Source organism: Varroa destructor, unplaced genomic scaffold, assembly GCF_002443255.2.
Source record: "Varroa destructor unplaced genomic scaffold, Vdes_3.0 BEIS01000001.1, whole genome shotgun sequence".
Classification (NCBI taxonomy): domain Eukaryota; kingdom Metazoa; phylum Arthropoda; class Arachnida; order Mesostigmata; family Varroidae; genus Varroa; species Varroa destructor.
Genome location: NW_019211454.1, coordinates 19,972,582 through 19,990,309, shown reverse-complemented (window position 1 = coordinate 19,990,309; position 17,728 = coordinate 19,972,582). Strand labels below are relative to the sequence as shown.

At 38.8% G+C, this 17,728-nt stretch overlaps 1 protein-coding gene across 2 annotated transcripts in view; it reads left to right on the top strand.

Moving 5' to 3' along the window:
• Positions 1–1,472: 1,472 nt before the first annotated feature.
• Positions 1,473–17,728, top strand: part of Neto (Neuropilin and tolloid-like) — a 60,675-nt gene continuing 44,419 nt past the window's right edge. For both annotated transcript variants that reach the window (XM_022810275.2, XM_086987975.1), the window contains exon 1: positions 1,473–3,424. In XM_022810275.2, the coding sequence (XP_022666010.1) occupies positions 3,340–3,424 (85 nt within the window). In that variant the 5' untranslated portion in view covers positions 1,473–3,339. The remainder of the gene's footprint in view (positions 3,425–17,728) is intronic.

Genomic DNA, 17,728 nt, shown 5'->3' with positions numbered 1-17,728 from the left:
AAGCAAGCAATTATGTCCTTATTTCTCAAATACATAGCGTTACCATTAGCGGTTTAATTAAAAAAGAAATAGAACAGATTGTTTCTTAAAGCCAACCGCAACCGAGAATTTCTCAATACAGTCAAATTTAGTTTAGGGTCTCTTATTCGATCTCATTAAATTAATTGGTAATTATTAAAAAATTGGTTATGCTGTCGAGATATACCGAGAATTACCAAGAAGTAGTTTTAAATAAATAGATAGGATTATATGTAACAGAGGCTTTATTTGTTATTACTATTCCAGCAGCGATTTTTTTGGAAACACTACAGATCGTGAGATACTCTTATACCAAAGTGTATAATAAATAATTCTGGATTGACCGAATATTTAGATTTGTAATTGACTATATAGATTTCCACCTTCGCAGCACTGCATAAAAATATTCATAAAGTTCATCTATTCTGTTCTATTTTATTAGCAACTTTGTTATGTGCAACTGTTAAGTCAGGGTATAAGTGAACAATAAAAGAACTTTGGCATTAAACGAACCCTTTACCTACCCATAAAGTGTATTTTGTGAGTATGCATATTCGCTAAAGTTGTCCTTTTTTTGGTGACAATACTCCATGGTAGTAATAATGATGCATGAAATGGATTAAATAATGTCCCTCATTGCAAACGAAAATTCTCTCGGTAATAAGATCATTCAGTGATTGTCTTCCAAAAAATAGCCCTGAAACGTTAAGTAATTTGTTAAGTTAAACAGATTTAACGATTAACAGAGCTTCTTTTCTTCAAAGTAATCTTCTTTTTGATGACGTTTTAACTACTTGGCGAAGAGAACCTCACAAGTGCCAAGGTGATAGCTAGCAGAACTAGAAAAGTTAATGGTGACATTGCCAGGTGGTTTTTTTCCATTATAAAGATATAAGGGTGATACCAAGCTGGGGTTGATCTGGTCAGTTTTATGTGTCTTTGAGGGTATAGTTAATGCATATCTCAGTAACTTCATTTCACAGAGGTAAGTGAACCAACGCGAAAGCTTGTTGCGGTGTACTACAGCATCTACGATATTTTGAAGAATTCAGCCTACTGTGAAAAGTTTCCACGAAGCTTTAGCTTTTTTGAGCCCTAGCGCGCTGCAACTCGGCCAATTGGTCCCCGGCTGTTGGGACATGGTCTCATGTTGTTTCCTAATGTAACAATGTAATGTGATCCAGCGCTACGTCCCCAAGTAGTCTCCGGCAACCCCGTAAGGCCGTTCATGCGGCCACCGCCCATGCGGTTTCTAGATGGCTGCCTGCTGCCATATACTAGGGGCCTATAGTATTCCGTAGCGCTGGAGCTGCATGTATTAGCTGTGCTCGCGGGCTCTCCTTGGTCGGTGGTGGTCCCGCCAAGCTCTCAGGCCGTCGCGCGCGCCCTCTGCCGGGTGGCCGTATCTAAGCGGGCGCTCTGGGCATGCGCCTGGCTGCTCTCTGCATCTTCTCTCAAACAACAGAGTGCGGCCCAATTTGAGCCAATAGCTCGAGACGAGTGAACAGCGATTCGAGCCGGTTACGTGTGTGTGGTCCTGGTGTTATAGCCCAAGACTAAATTAATCTAAGCATTGGAATACTGGTGTGAGTAGCTGTGATGCGCAGGTGGCCCAACAGCCAGTCGGGCCCCCGACCCCCGAGGGCCCCCGAGCAAACAAGTCGACCTGCTGCTGGTCATCGCTAAACAGGCAGGCTGCAAGTTACAGATACAGCAACAAAGGCAGCGAACGTTTTTAGTAATCCTATTCGGTCGGTGCTTATGGCCTGCTATTAACAATTCTACCTATTTTCGAGCAGTGACATCAAGCGTAAAGTATAAGAATTCTAACCACGGCGAGTAGCTTCTTACGGCAAGGCTAGATTGGAGGGAAAGTAGGAGTGGAGAACCTGTTTAATGTGGTGGTGAAAGCTCTGCTCTCGACGCTTTCGCGCGGCAATGACCTCACGCATGGAACAATTTCAACCGGTTTGCTATAGTTCTACGTGGTGACCGAAATCCGCATACACTTGTAGGCATCAATACAAACGAAATTATCAGGAGCGTTAAATTTCGCCTGACGCCTTCCCGAATTATACCAACTCCTAGGGACGGTCGGATCGTACACACCTTTTGTCACTTGGGACGGAAGCCCCCTCCCCCCCCTCTTTGCGCACTACGGAGCACGGCTTTAGCACTATTTACTTTGCAGGCCATTCGCCTTGGAGGTGAACGTAGTGTGATAGTGACATTTGACAACGCCGACTGCTCTTATCACTACAGCGTACCAATTGCATAGCTAGTCGTTTTCCGTACAACTAACACTGTGGTTTTTTAGTATTGAGATATGTGTTAATATGTACTTTTGTTCCATTGATCAACTCTAACGCAATCGCCATCTGTAGACTGACTAGCTCCAATGCATCCATGTCTCGGGTACTTTTTCCTCTACGGCTGCTGTGCATTTTGGTGGTTCAAGACACACTCGTCTAATAGTGTTTCATATTTATTTCCGAACTGCAAAGCCATACAACATCGATAGAGGCAAAAAAGCTGGTCGATCGCGCTAGATTTGGCTTTAAGTTTTACGAAACCAGGTCGCGGAGGTACAATCAAGCAAATCAAGGGAGTCGAAGTTTAGCCACGTTGAAAGAGATTTGAATGGCACATAGGCAATCGCAAAGGACGTAAGCTATGTCACAATCTGCATAAGCGCTAAAACTAAGGCTAGCAAAAGAATTACTACGGAGAGTGCTCCTGAGATCTCGAAATATATTCGCTATTATTTGCAATATTGCCATTCGGGGAGCAAGCACAAAGTATTTACAATCAATTCAAGCTTGTAAGTTTTTACAACGTTTCGCAGTAATTGACACTGCCGATATAAATGTCGCCTGATTTATTACGCAATTATTGTTATCTGTGATTAAAGTAGTTTTGATTTAGATTAGAGCTATCCGTGTCTAAAATCTATTTGCAAGTAGCCAACTATCAGAGGACCGGGTGCATTTGTAAGCTAGTCAAGTCGTTACATTAAATAAATCGTTAATGGTGCTCTACCTGGTTTTGTGATGACGAGCCCCGTGAGACGGTGGACATTTGGCTCAATATGAAAAAAAGCTAAAACGAGCAGCTGTATTTCGGTCGGCCAGTAATTCTAATTTTGCATTAAAACAAACTATTACGCCATCACATAATCTGGGGAGAAGTACACGAAATAACTTTAGTGCAAAAAGAACGAATACAAAAAAGAAATTTCGGAGTATCAGCCACATGAGAAAACAGTTGCCAACTGACAGCTAAAAGTGTAGTGTGCAGTGAAAGGCAGTTTATTTCGTTGAAATGTGCCCATTAGATATGAGCTATTTGTCGCAACGGTGGGCTCTCGCCTACTGGCTTCTTTGCACTTATGTCATCTCTGTAATGGGTAAGTCTAGCTTTTTTCCAGACTCATCAAACAAAAGCTCATCGTTATCATTTGTAGCGCATTGGCATATAGAAATCTGTAAATTGCAATTGATATGGTTCAACAAATTTCACAGACCACCAAGAAGGAAAAAATAAAATAAACCGAAGTTTATTAGGTTTAGTTTATAACGTAATGATTGGACTATTCGTGAGCGCTACTAGGTTGACTAACCCGTCATACATCACCAAGCAGATAAATTAACAACGTGGAAGATACCGAATTTATATAGCTAAAGAAAAATAACGAATAAGTTGAATAATTAGTTCTCTGCTTTTACCTAAATCCTCCACTTTACTCTATAGCCATTTCTTTCAACCCATGCTGGTGAGATTCGAAACAGGGACATGTTTTCAGTTACCAGACTTGACAGAAGTAATTCCGAATACTTCTTCCTACTGAGATAACGATTAAGAATGAGGTAATGAGAGAAAAAAATGACGTTGAGGATTCATTAGTCTGCTCGCAGCGATTCTTATCACTGCGAAGAACCTCTCTCTCACATGAGCACTATGCGCTCGGAAGGATTATCTTACTGCAGCCTAGCTACAAAAAAATTCACATTGAGACAATTAAAATATGTGAGAAAGAGATATATAAGAAGGGAATTAGATTTGCGAAAACGACTACACAGACAGACAGACAGACAGACAGACTGACTGACTGACCGATCGTTGCCTGCTTGCTCATTTATGACTGTTGTCGGCCTCTGCGCAACGTAGAGTGAGCTATAAGAAATAACCTCAGAGTTTTGGGTATGATTCGATTATTCTAGCTAATGAATATTTCTTACATTTATAATCTCTCATTAATATCAACATTGAGTTCAAGTTGTCTTTAGAAGACTGAAAACTTGATTCGCATTTGTACTTGTATCACCGGCTAATCCTGACTTGTCTTACGAGGTTCGTGGATACACGGCGCGTCTTACGTGACAGCGAACGTGCCCTTACTTAGAAGCTGCTTTCTTGGTTTTCGGCGACTGTTTTTTTCGGCAGTGCTTGCGGAGAAGCCTCGTTGCCATTTTCTTTGAATTCGATCGTTGTCATCCTTAGGCGCGGAGATAGCTAAGAAAAGGTTTCGGCTGTAGCTTTGCTCCTTGCCTCTCGAAACCACGAGCAGCGAATTGTGAGCACCTTCCAGTACAGGCTTGCGAGGCTCCAAGCAAAAACGACACAGGATGCCTGAAGGGGAAGTTCTGTTCACATCAAAAAGGAGGAAACTGCAGCAGGAATGCGAAGGATGTGGCTGAACACAGGCAGCCTTGGTTGTTAGAAACCCTTCCTGCAGACTCTATTCAATGCTGACGTCAACTTAATTGTAGAAGTGGGTACGCGAAAAAAACGGAGAAGACAAAAATGGGTTACTAAGAGGCATTTCTGATACTATGAAACCTCTGCTTTTTTGGAGCCTGTCATAGCCGTCATTTTCTCCTATACTTTAATGTTTTTACACGCTAAAAGGAAACTGGGAGCTGCAACGATAGTAAGAAAATTTGCAGTTGAATTCCCATAGATCCTATTTAATAGCACTGTTATATTCATTCGCTGGTGTATGCTTGTTAATAGTAGATTAACAAAAGCATAATTTACTGTTTTTTAATTTCGATTTCCAAAAATGCTTCGACCCTGTGCAAATACAAAGGCTGCGTTTTGTAAAAATGGAAAACAGATTTTGCAATCGTACCGTTTAGATAAGCATGTGATTATGGTAGAAAATGTATCAAGTTATATTTAGATTATTTTTATATGAGAGATATTCAATTACGTGTAGTTTACAGGCCTGATTAGAATACATAATTTCCATTCCGCGTCCAAATCTGCTAATTCACAAAATGTTTAATGTAACGTTCATTCTCTCTTTGATAAATGCTACCAGTATTAACACAGGGTAATTATTTTGCTTCTAATGTTTACTTTAAAAAATATCGTGATAGTGAATGATACTATCGTAGATTTTTTATAAGACTAGATTGGGCTGCGAACGTATGCATATTTTTAATACGATAAAAAAAAGTGAGTTATTGCGCACACAAGGTGACGTTTTATTGAATGTAGTGTATATCCAGTTTCAGCTACTTATATTTTTTTGCGTTAAAAAGGGACGTTTGTCTTATTTAAACGCACCACTGTGTCGTACGTCACAAAAATTGACAAAAAAGTCAAAAATTGACTTAAAAAAAGGATTTAGAACAAAAATGTTTAGAGGACGTGAACCTTCCTATTTTCTAAGACGAAAATCTATCTCATAAACAGGACAATCAACTGGAACACTCATTAGCCAATATAAATATTTACCTCTACTAAATTTTGTTTGTAAAAATTAGGATTGTTCATGCAATTAACATGAATAAATCTTTTTTTACGCTCCTCTTTATATATCAATGTTTTCTACGAGCACTTTTCATCATCCGGTAGCTCAGATAATGTTACTAATACTTTTAACATGAGAACTGCAGAAGGCCATGGGAAATGAGAAATTCGAGCGATCTTTGAGTACGAGTTTTATTTAGAAACTACAACGGCAGAGACAGCTCTTTTTGTAAGCCTTGTATTTGGTTAAGGATTAATTAGAGTAAAGTAGAAGCATCGTGAATCACATCATTAAGAATTCCAGGAAAAGAATTTTTGAATTTGAAAATGAATTTTATGGAAGACCCTATGTAAAAATGAACAGTGACGTATTCGAAGCTGTGGTAGAAGCCGACCCATCTCAAGGTTTACGGCTAGCACGCGGAAACACCATAATTTTTGACCCCGGCCTAATAAAGTAAAAACATTAGACAAATAGGTGCCGCACGATTTAAGCAAGAATCAGACGTCTGCGTTTCTTTACTCTCGCTTTATAACAGTGGTCTATTATTACATTGGATTCTAACTTGTGATGAATTAATCTTCTACTATCGCAGACGGTCACATTAGTGAGTGGGTGCAAGGGAGCCTGTGGGAGACAATATCTTATGGTGTTTGTTTGGCAATCACTGCAGATGCTATCCACTAATTTTATAAGTCCTGTTTAAAAGTACTGCTGAAGTGTACAATCAGCAGGTGGTGGAGACGATGAACAAGTTGTGCGTTAAGCAGTCAGGATTATTAAACGAAGCTAAACTACTCTTATTACTAACAACGCTTGACCTCAAATCGCAAGGATTAAGATGGCAAAATTATTCGGGCTATAGTCGCCACACACGCCAGTCATAGCTTCTACAGGCTACCATTTTTTTTTAAACCTCGATAAGTTCATAAAAAAATTGTTTAAATCTCAACGTGACGTCGAAGCCATTTATTGATACTTGACAAACTCTCCTACTTCATAAGACTTGGCGGCGGAAAGAGAAAGATCCAATCAAATGCCAAAAAGTCATATATAATGACAGCGCATATTTTGAAAGAGAAGAATTGTACGTATGAAAAAGTTGGCAGGCTAGAGCGCAGTATATCGCATTTTGTACTAAAACACTTAATATGTCTATATTTATTAAGCTATAAGACCTTTTAGTTAACATTTTTAGGTTGTGGCACATGACTTTAGATTCTTCTCACCGTTTTCCATCATTTATCAGCTGGTATCGGTAAGTTAGAAAATTAGAGATTTCCTTACTCAGTGTTGTTCCTATGCCAACGATATCGCATTCACGGCAGCCTTCGGTCAAAACAGTCTAAAAGATTGCAGGGGACTGTGAAAATTATAAGCTAAGCTTTTGAATGGTTCGGACGGGAGCGCTCCGTATGACAATCAAAGCTATGAGAAGTGCAAATGCGATATGCCTATGATTCGTCTCATAGTGTGTAATCAGTAAGCTTGCATAGTTCTACCTTAAAGGAATCTTTACCAGATTTCATGTAAGTAAAGTCGATCCTTCCAGAATCTCGTATGATATACATAATATTATATTGTTTCTTCCTAAAAATATCTCGTCTACATACCTTAAAATCAACAAGGTTATTTTGCAAGTGTAAACCCGCATGACTGCCTACATCACTAATCATTGGGTCAGTACGCGGGTTTAAGAGCGCAGTGAGCAACTTCCCCCTCATGGGGAAAAATAATTGCAGGAGGAATCCATACTATGCTGCATGATCCAACTGTCTGCTAAAAAATATAGTATAGCCAAGAAATCTCAAGGTACTACACTGTTCGATCCCAAAGTGTTGCTTACAAAAACTAACGAGTTCAAAAACTTACCTTTCACTCAGATGTTGATAACCGGCAACATCATAATCGATTCTTGCAGGCCGATTTTACCACTATCTGCCTCTTCCTGTTTACGTCAATAACTAATTGGAAGAAATAAGGAAGAAATTGACGATAAAGCTACTTCGAATAGAATCGCTGATGAGAATTCGGCCCCGGGAAAAACCGATATGTCGACTCAAGTGTAGCAAAGGGGTTATCAATTGTGCTGACTCAGATTTTGGCAGAGCGTCGTAATACATGCACAAAGTGGATTCCTCGAACTAAAAATTTCTTTTGCTAACCAAAGATAGTTTGCGTATCTTCGAAGGTGGATGTTGAAGCAGTGCTGCACGTAGGACGCGTCGACGTCTTACATTCTCACAGGAATCAATCTGCCGTCAATGATCCTTATGGCAAGATTAAGAGTTTAGTCTTTTTGTGCCGGAATATGTGTTTCGCTTATGTGTTCGCTTTATCCAAACGATCAGGAGCACTTCTTTTCGAGATCGTCTCAATATAGCAAACCATGTTTTGCAGACGCTACTTCAAAACGAAGACGCGTTGATTTATAGTCACCCATAGAAACACTGGACAATGTTTCTACGGATAACTGTCCGTGAGAGGAACCTGGAGCGCAATTGCATTTACTTAGTAAATGGGAAATACAATGGAAAACGCAATTGGAATTCGAACTCGTCAATCCATTAGTCGGTGTGTGTTCTCGTCACAAACTTGTCCTTACATCTCACATCAACAGCACGGTGTAATCGTTCTCACACTCCATCGTCAGTATTTCAGGAAGAAAGCTCTGCCGTCCTCTTTCTTATCGCATACCAACAGGCTATATTGCGAATCATCGACATTATATAATTAAAAGGACTTGTTTAACTTTCGAATAATATCTGTTATGACCGTACTGTCCGCATATATATATACCGTATACCGCATCAGTCGAGCTCCAGAAAGCCACTAAAGCTATCCCAGGTGCCTCTAAGGAATGGGCAATCATGATCATGGGAATTCTGATCGACTGTGAATGATGATGAACGATGAAATGTGATTCATGATCTTCTGCAGACATCCATTTAAACAAAAGCAAGCTCTTGCAAAATAATAGTAATGTTTTTAAAAGTTTGCTCCTCGATGCATAATTCGTCTACAAGCCCGAGAAGGGTGACAGCCTACACAGATGGCGCCTTTTTCACCGACTCGCTATTATTATTACCACAGAGGTTTATTTACGTGATAATTTCTGACATCAAGCTGTCGCATAATAATCGTCGTTTGGCCTTTCCACAAAATCACGATTCAAACGGACGTGGAGTTTTAAAACTGGATAAAAACTTCGGAATACTTCCTGGCGGAGATCACATTTAACGTTGAAGCTGTTGCCGTTAATGTTTATTCCAATGACAGCATCGTGCGCTTTTTATACTGCTACCCAATGCGATGGTCTGTTTCGGACTTGTCGAATAAGAAACTTCTTTGAAATATTTAACCAGCTGTGCGACATAGTGGAACTTAGATAGACATCTACAAATACTTATGCATCTCGGATATACTCTACTACTTACTATTTCTATCCTCGATATAAAGAAGGTTCCTTTAATTGGAGTTCGGTATCAACTCTACGCCGACTATTGGAAGCCATATGGTCCCTTCCATAACGACGGCGCTCCCTCATTTTTTTAGCGGGTAATCAACGTTGTGCTCACGTAACCAAGAACATGATCATTTCTATAGAATAGTGAGTGGCTATATGCTTTCTACGAACAATCACCTCTGTAGTAACAGTCACACACCAAAGTTTCGTTTTGATCTTAGTATTAACTAAATAAATAAATCAACGTCAATCACAACTAATTTTATTTCTAAATTGATAAAATTAGACTAGCTCTTCAGCCTACATCTGAATTGTAAACCTTAATATGCTAATCGGATTACGATGATTCAGTAATATATCACCCTTCATTAGCATGCTAAATAATTATTAATCTCCCTAACTTGGCGCATTAAGGCCAAATTTGAATATTCTGATCCAATAGCTTTTCCGTTTTTATATTGTTTCTTGCTGAATGCTGTCATTATCGTGCTTTTTGTAGTTTAATAGGTAGAACATACAACAGAGTTCAGATATATTATATGGCCAAAGGCGATAAACACGATTTTCTTCATTTCTTTCATTCTACGCGTCCTAGAACAGAAGAAGAACAGAAGAACTTTAAATCCTTCAAACAACATCATACAAACTAAGTTATAATTACTGTTTAGTTTCCTGTTTGTAATATTTCACACAATTGATCTTCGCTTAATTACTTATTCTAGGTTTAACCTTAGTTCGGATCCGTCGCTCCTCATTATCGACCTTGGACACATTGACGAATCCAGCTTTACACCCTACTCTTTCCGGCGAAATGGAAAGTAGAGAGTGGTCCGTTCGTACATTCTTAATGTACAAGAATCCCGTGAGAAGGTCTTTCTTGAGTACATTATAATAGTACAAGTACCAATGATCTAAAGGTTTATATAGAAAAATACGTTTTCAAAATTTGAATAAGAAAATTTTCTAGGTAAATGGTAAGCAGTGCTACTTATACCACGTCCTGACCTAATGCTTAATAGCAGAACCAAACGTGAAATTCTAAACAGTTATTAATACGCAAGGTTACTTGTGCAACGCATAGAATTGAGTTCTTGTATGCCTGGTGCGACCCTGGGTATTGGCGGTGCCGCTCTGGGTTCAAAAAGTTACCGATTTGGGTTCGAACAACTCTTTAACCAGCAGGTAGTACTATCCACATATAACATCGTGGTATTTCAGTCTTCATGGAACTCAGTTTTTATATATTTGTATCAAACTGCGGTTTTACCATGCATGTTGGTTGGAAATTGCTAATACCTTATCGAGCTGTGGCTGATGAGAAGTTTCATAATTGGAATGCAATATATTGACAATTTCCGTAGGCCTAGTCATCTGCTAGTCGAATGGCTAGTTACACTTTCTATATGTCTGTAGCTCATTTTGCAGCTTTGAGTCTCCGGCCTTTTTCTGTCCTATGTACAGCAGTGTATAAACTCTGACAGTGTCTGTATCCTCTCTTAGTAGTATCATCGTATGAACAACTAGAAGCGCTGGATCGGGGATAACAGTGCAACTGCTACCAAAAAACAATTTGTATTGTCTCAAAAATCAATTAAGCCAAACCAATTCTGGTGTAATCAAATCTTCAACTTCAAGTTGCTGGAACTCTCATAAGACCGTAGCATTCTAAAGCTACGTCCCTTGCTGCCAATACAATTACCGGGTTCACATTCAGTGAGCTACAAGACGACCATAGAAAATTCGGTTAAGAAGTTCCAGCCCTTCATATGATTGTAGCCTTTGAATCAACTACAGAGTGTAGATAGTAACGAACGTTATCTGTTGACTGATATAACTAAAGATACATATACATGTGGGTGTGACTTCCTCTCTCTTTTCCCATTTCGGCAATTGAGCAAATCTAGCTGAGCAAACTGCGAATGACTTGTAGACCGCAAGTACGTATTACTCGCATTTAGACAAAAGAGCTTGCAGCATAAGCAGCAAATCTCGATAAGAACATTCATGCTAAACGTACGCGCGTATCGAAACCTAAAAGCAAGTATACGTAATGTATATCATTTATTCAGGCGATTCTTGTATTAGCTATCCAAAGTTTTCAATGAATTTTCATGTCTAGAAACAACTATTATGGATTTCAAAAACGGATAAGCAAGATTGCCGCAGTGAACATCTAAATCTTAGTGCTTGCAGCAACTTATATGAGATGCACATAAATTTACTGTTAAACAATCTATAGTGATTGCACTTACTTGTACCGTAAATCTCCCTATCGAAATATTTTGTGTTTATTTTCTTCCAGCGAGTTACACAATTAGTTTTCAAGTGCCGTATGCATCAGGTCGCGATTTCCTGTTGTTCCTGATGTTGGCTTCGATCGATGACTATAACCTTCTGTCGATCTATTGAGACTTTCGATCTTTCTCAGATCCCAAGGCAGAAAAAACCATATACTCACTGTAGTCAGAATCCTAAATAACTTTTTTCACCTGAAAAACTTTCACCTATACTAATTGGTAACATGCTTGATTAGGTTTAACTCGAAAATTAGGATATTAAAGAGCACTAAGTTAGGGCTCTCTCTGTTCAAGCCAGGTTATCTTGCCATATCTTTATAGATAGAGCGAAGTAACCTGCAATTAAATTAACCTGTAAAACTGCAACCTTTTCATAGTTCAACTGAACAGCTGACCGAAAGGGGTTTGCGTGATATCTGTTTATCGCCGTATGCTGATTCCCATAAGTTGCATCTTGCAAAATGAAATCTAACCTATAACACCAGCTTGAACCCACATTCTTCTTGAACCTGGCCGACTCCTCCCTTATCTTTAGGTAGCTTAAGGATAGTTTTCTATCACAAAACTTCTGAGAAATCAATTGTCACTCCTGTGTATAAGAAATGATTACACACCGAACTTGAGAACTACAACATACCTTCTTACAGTTTTCTACATTTACACACTAATTCGTTATAGGCGTCACTTTGCGCATTTCTTATCTGGAACCCTTTCGTGCCTCCTAACAAGTCGACCATGAATATTATTTGGTAAAATGTTAGCTTAGTTCTGAATCTATTTACTTGTTCGAATATTCGTGGCTGTAGCGAATGAACCTTTCTCTGAGTTCCGATCTATCGATGCTTCCTAGAGGCATTTGCTGGGCCCTTTAAGGTATACTATATTTCCTATGAATTCAAAATTTCCTTACGCAATAAAACAACTCTCTTATCTGCAGATTTAGACATTTGTTAACGTCCCTGATGACAATATCGTTCTGCGAAAAACGATGGGCTGCACTTCGAGTCGATGCATCACAAACGAGAAGATAATATTCATACCAAGTATGTTATTTTTAAAAAAGAACCCAATGGTACAGGCTGGTCATTAAACGTGTAGCCAATGGCCAAAATACTAAAAATCTTCAATTCACTCTTGAAACATGAGATTTGCGGCATATGGTGCTGAAATAGCTAACACTGCATCACGTCTTTCATGAGCACTTATAACTGAAGATAGCTATATTAATTTCAGGTTATATGGATGCTCATCATACTGCAATGGTGTTTAAGCATCTTTTTTACGAAAGCATATTACGCATCTACGACGAACCCAAAATTGATTTCCAGAACAATTAACTTACAGCTGTAAATACATCTCATATATAATTGATTCTTTCAAGGATCTAGATGTATATGCACCGAGTAACAAAAGACAGTGGAATAACCTTAAAGTAACGATAGGGGCGGTAATCAAATAATCCTCACTGGTTCTCGTAAATGTGATGACCTGAAACGCTTGCTTAAGTTGCTGCTTCAATGAAGGAGATTAGTACCACATAATATTACAGTGCAAGACGTTGCAAGCAATATGTTTGCATCGCTCATGTCGCTACAAATGAAGTAAATTTTTTTCTAATGCTTTTAGCTTACTTTTTAAATAAAGGATGTTTTGGATTGTGTTATGTGATCCGAAGCGCTTCCAGAAGAATATTCGTAATTTAACCCTCAATTACTGGCGCCATGTGCCATTATTCTCGACTTATTGCAAAACGGCTGTTTTCATAGACATGCCAAATTTTAACTTAATCAAATCATAGATTAAAATACTTGTTTCCTTTCCAGGTTACTAATACCTCATACATTAACCCAGCTAATTTTCGAGACTTCGTTAACATTTCCCAGCTATAAGAAGTCTACGATTTAATAAAACGCCTTGTATGTAGTAAGTAACCTCGGAAACCTTGAAGTCTTCAATGTTTATCAATCATTCTCTGAACATGCCGAGATAGTTGAGGTATATTTTAAGCGCTGGCCCCAAACTAAGCCGACCTCGTTGTAACCTGGAACCCTAAATTAATCTGAGAAGGCAGTGCAGGACATGCTCCGTATACTCTCTAGTTTTAACGGCCTTTGTTAAGTTACGGTTGTACAATTGGTGACATGTTGGCAATTTTGAAATAGCGCTTTCTAATCAACGCCGATAGCGTTTGGAGACGGTTCACCACTGCCGCGGCCACACCACTGTCAAACAGCATTATGATAACGTGTTTTTCTATTAAATTGGGAACACGTCCTGGTCTAAATTTGAAACTGGCCGTACACATATTTCGTTTCGTGCTGGGACCCAGCCACTTAAAGTACTTTTTCATGGCTAAAAAACACGTTGACCAGCTAATGTGATGATGACATCCATGGGCATTTTCGTACAGTGTACCGGTATGATTTTCCTTGTCAATCAGATTACTGTAGCAACAATTGAACAGTGCCTTAGCGAACCCACATTACTTAAGGTGAATATTTGATGCCTGTATGTTTGATTGTGGTGATCGTCGTTGCTACCACAGAAAAGATGGTGCATAGTAACGAACACTATAGTAGTAGGTAGTTTTTTTAGAACTCTCAAAAGAGCTTCACAAAAAGTGTTCTATCATCAGCTCTCGAGTAGAATGTCTTGCGGATGAAGGTCACTCCAGAGGTGCGTCAGTCCATCAGCTTATCCGGGGTCAACTCTGGCTGTCCGTGCTTGCGACGAAGTTCTTCAGTGTTTTCAGCCCCAATTCTCCATTTCAGCTCCATCGTGTCAATCGATTCTTTAGTAGCGAGAACAATCCTTCCAGGGGTGATGATCTTGCTAGCAGTCGCAGGAAAGGCCTGTCGCTTCGGTGAGGGATAGTTGAAATTACCGTCCATTTTCAAGGCATTGTTTAAGCGCTTTTTCTGCGCGTCAAGCAAGTAACTTTAGAGCTTCGGTTTACATGTACTGTAGTTCAATGATGAGCGGCGCCAATGTTTCCGTCAGTAGTCGACAATATATATATATGATCGTTCAATATTAAATATAACATAGTGAGCTCTTAATTTTTTCAACTTTTCTAGAGGTTAGTTATTCTTTCGTTTCTAATCGAAGTGTGCACCATTTTTTCCCCCGTTAACCCATATAGACGACTGCTGTAAAGTCTGGGATGCGAGAGTCTATAGGATCTCGAAAAATACATCGAACACCACATTGAGATTTCTGTCGTTTTGTTACCAAGAAGTTGTCGAGATTTCAAAAAGAACAGTAACCTATGAAAACAATATCTAGCGAATATGGCGGATGACAGAGATCCTTAAACTGTAGCTTCCGCATTCTTGTTGCCGTGATTCTTGGGGTTGAAAGTTTAAGCGTCGTCGTATAATAGGTTAGCTCTGTTCACTAATCTTTACTGCCTATGCAGCTATTTTTCATCAAATCCTCCGGTTTCTGATAGTGCTTCTCAATCGTAATCGACGACCCAGGACTCATAAAGCTGTAGTGAACAACGCCTGCATTGGTCACAAAACAGACACGATAAGTTTTCATAGTTATGCATTATCTTTAAGGCTATGCCCCGCCAGTTCAGTTGCCCTCGTGAACTTCGAATGGGAAGCTCCCTCCAATTTCTCCTAACCTCGCATCAACGGATCTTTATTTTTCCCATTCATTGGAAAAGGCACAGCACAATTAACTATGGAGGGTAAAAACCGTTCTGGACGAATTCTTCAATACCAAACCTGAACATTTCTAGCGAAGAGGAATAATTAAATATATTCACAGACGGTAAAATGCCATTAATAATGATGGGGGAAGGGGATAACACAATAAGTTGATGTCACAAAGATAAAAATATGGCATCTTTTACGCAGTAAAAACGCGGAAATTCTATTTCTAGCCTAATACAATATCTACGTGTATATACAATAGACATGCTTATAGATATAAGGATCTTACTTATAGATATAAAGACATGAGGATTGTAATTCAGGATAAGATTGGTCAGCGGCTATCAAATAAAATTATGTCGACAGCAGATTTAACATAGTTTGGCTCTGACCTACTGATCTGTGCTTTGTGTGTAATTATCGACAATTGCAAACCTGCCATGCAACTTGCTCGCAAAAGATAGACGCACAACTTATGGTTTTCAGTTGTTTTACCTGAAGCGAATAACTCCGACGGCGTGCATCTAAACATAGGTTTTTTTTAAATACTCTGCACCAAAGATAAGGATTATATTACTATACTTTTTATACGGTTGTATAATCACCAATTTATTTAGCATGAGTTTACTTGGAACTATCTCCTGATATCACGTTTCTAAAGATCAAGCACTCTTGATACCACTTGCAGGCAGCCACGGGTCGAACCGCAAAACCGTCCTCTCGAATCACAATGATTGCTGGCTTCGTCAAAATGATTTACATATCGCTGGTATATTCTTCTTAAATCGATTGCAAAATCTAGTACCGTCGATACGCGATCAGCTTATTGTGCTACAGCCTTTGTTGCTTATCTTCATCTTTGAGTTTTCATCTATCGCGTCTATGGCGCACCCTAAGCTTTGGACGTTTTCGTCACATTTCTTAGTAGCACCCTTATTTGCGGAGATGGTGTTTGTATTTTGCCCGTGAATCTTTTATTACTATAATAGAGATTATATTTGATGTGTTTATTGGCGCCGCGAACATTTGCTTTATTTGCTATTATATATCAAACTCGATTACAACTTGCCAATTGGAAAGTAAAATCTCTTACTTTAGACTTAATAGACTATGTTTTTTTGCGTAGATTGAGATTGCATGAGAGTCATGGACAGTCCGGGTGAGTAAGCTACTCTTTAAACCTTATTGTCCTGTTAGAAACAGTGCATATCTCACAACAAATGAGCACTTTCAGTGAGAAGCAAGTTTTTTTTGCTGACACTATTTATAGTTACCATAAAATCATCTTTTTTTGGTCTCCTTTCGGAAAAGGACTTCGTATCTTAGATAAATCTCAACTAAATGAAAATAATATTGTTTTATATTTATCAGTATCAAAAGGAGAAGCTAAAATTCGTTACGGTATACCTATACTTAATTCTACTTAAGCCACTGCATTCGGAAAAATTGTAGTTACTCTGCATCTGTTTTTGTACACTTGGGCGGTGTTCCTGGGAATTTTTTTCTTGCACGAGACCGAATCGATTCTCCTCTGACCGACGGTTTTCTTCCGATTCTTTCAAAAAAAAATTCGGCAATTTTTTTACTGAAACTTTGTGTTATGTCTTAAGATGTTTTGGACAAAGTAAAAGATTTGCAGTGTTTAATATAGGAAATATACAGTTTAAAACAGGAAAAGGAATTGAGAAGAAAAACGGCCCATCGCAAAAGGTACCACCAACTAACTTTCTTGTTGTAGAGAAGCTGTGGTTGATAACTTTGATCGATTTCTTGACTTGTACGGTGTAGTTGACGACAGGTGATGTCGGCTACGGCAAAGTTTTCTACGTGCACTCAGTTACAAGCAATTATTTATGATTGGAGGAGGTCTAAGCTGACGTAAAACTCTTCATAGCATTCACTATAATGTTTTCTATGCCTTTGATTAAGTCGATCATACTTTAGTAGTTCAAAAGTTTCGCATGATAGGGGTAGACAAACCCAGTCAGCTGAATAGGTTCTCATTTGTCGAACCGTCACTTCAGCGATCATGAGTGGGCGGTTCATTCAGTGACCTTAGCATGTCCCCAATCGGAGTTTCGCAAATCTCATGCTTTACACTTTTGCCCTTTCGTGTTTTTATCCTAAGCATGCAATGATGATACTTGAAAACATTTCATCTCACAATTATACTGGCGACCTCAGGATTTTTATGTCTATTGATGTCACTAGCGATGTGAGTTCCGCGATTACTTATTCAATTGGTGTGCAAATAATAAGATGTTAATTTTTTGTGCAAATATACAGTAATTACTGCGAATGGTTCTGCCATGACCTATAAAACCAATATGAGGAAATCATTTGTACAGTTTACAAATTTTATGATCTTAATAGCTGAATGCCGTCTCTACAAGTCATACGAAAAATGATAGGTGGCAAGACACTTTGGAATTTCACGTTCATTTATATTTGAATTTTGGTGTGCTTAAATTTTTGTATGATAGCCTCACATCCTTTCCCACCAAAATATTTATAGGGTTTGTTTCGG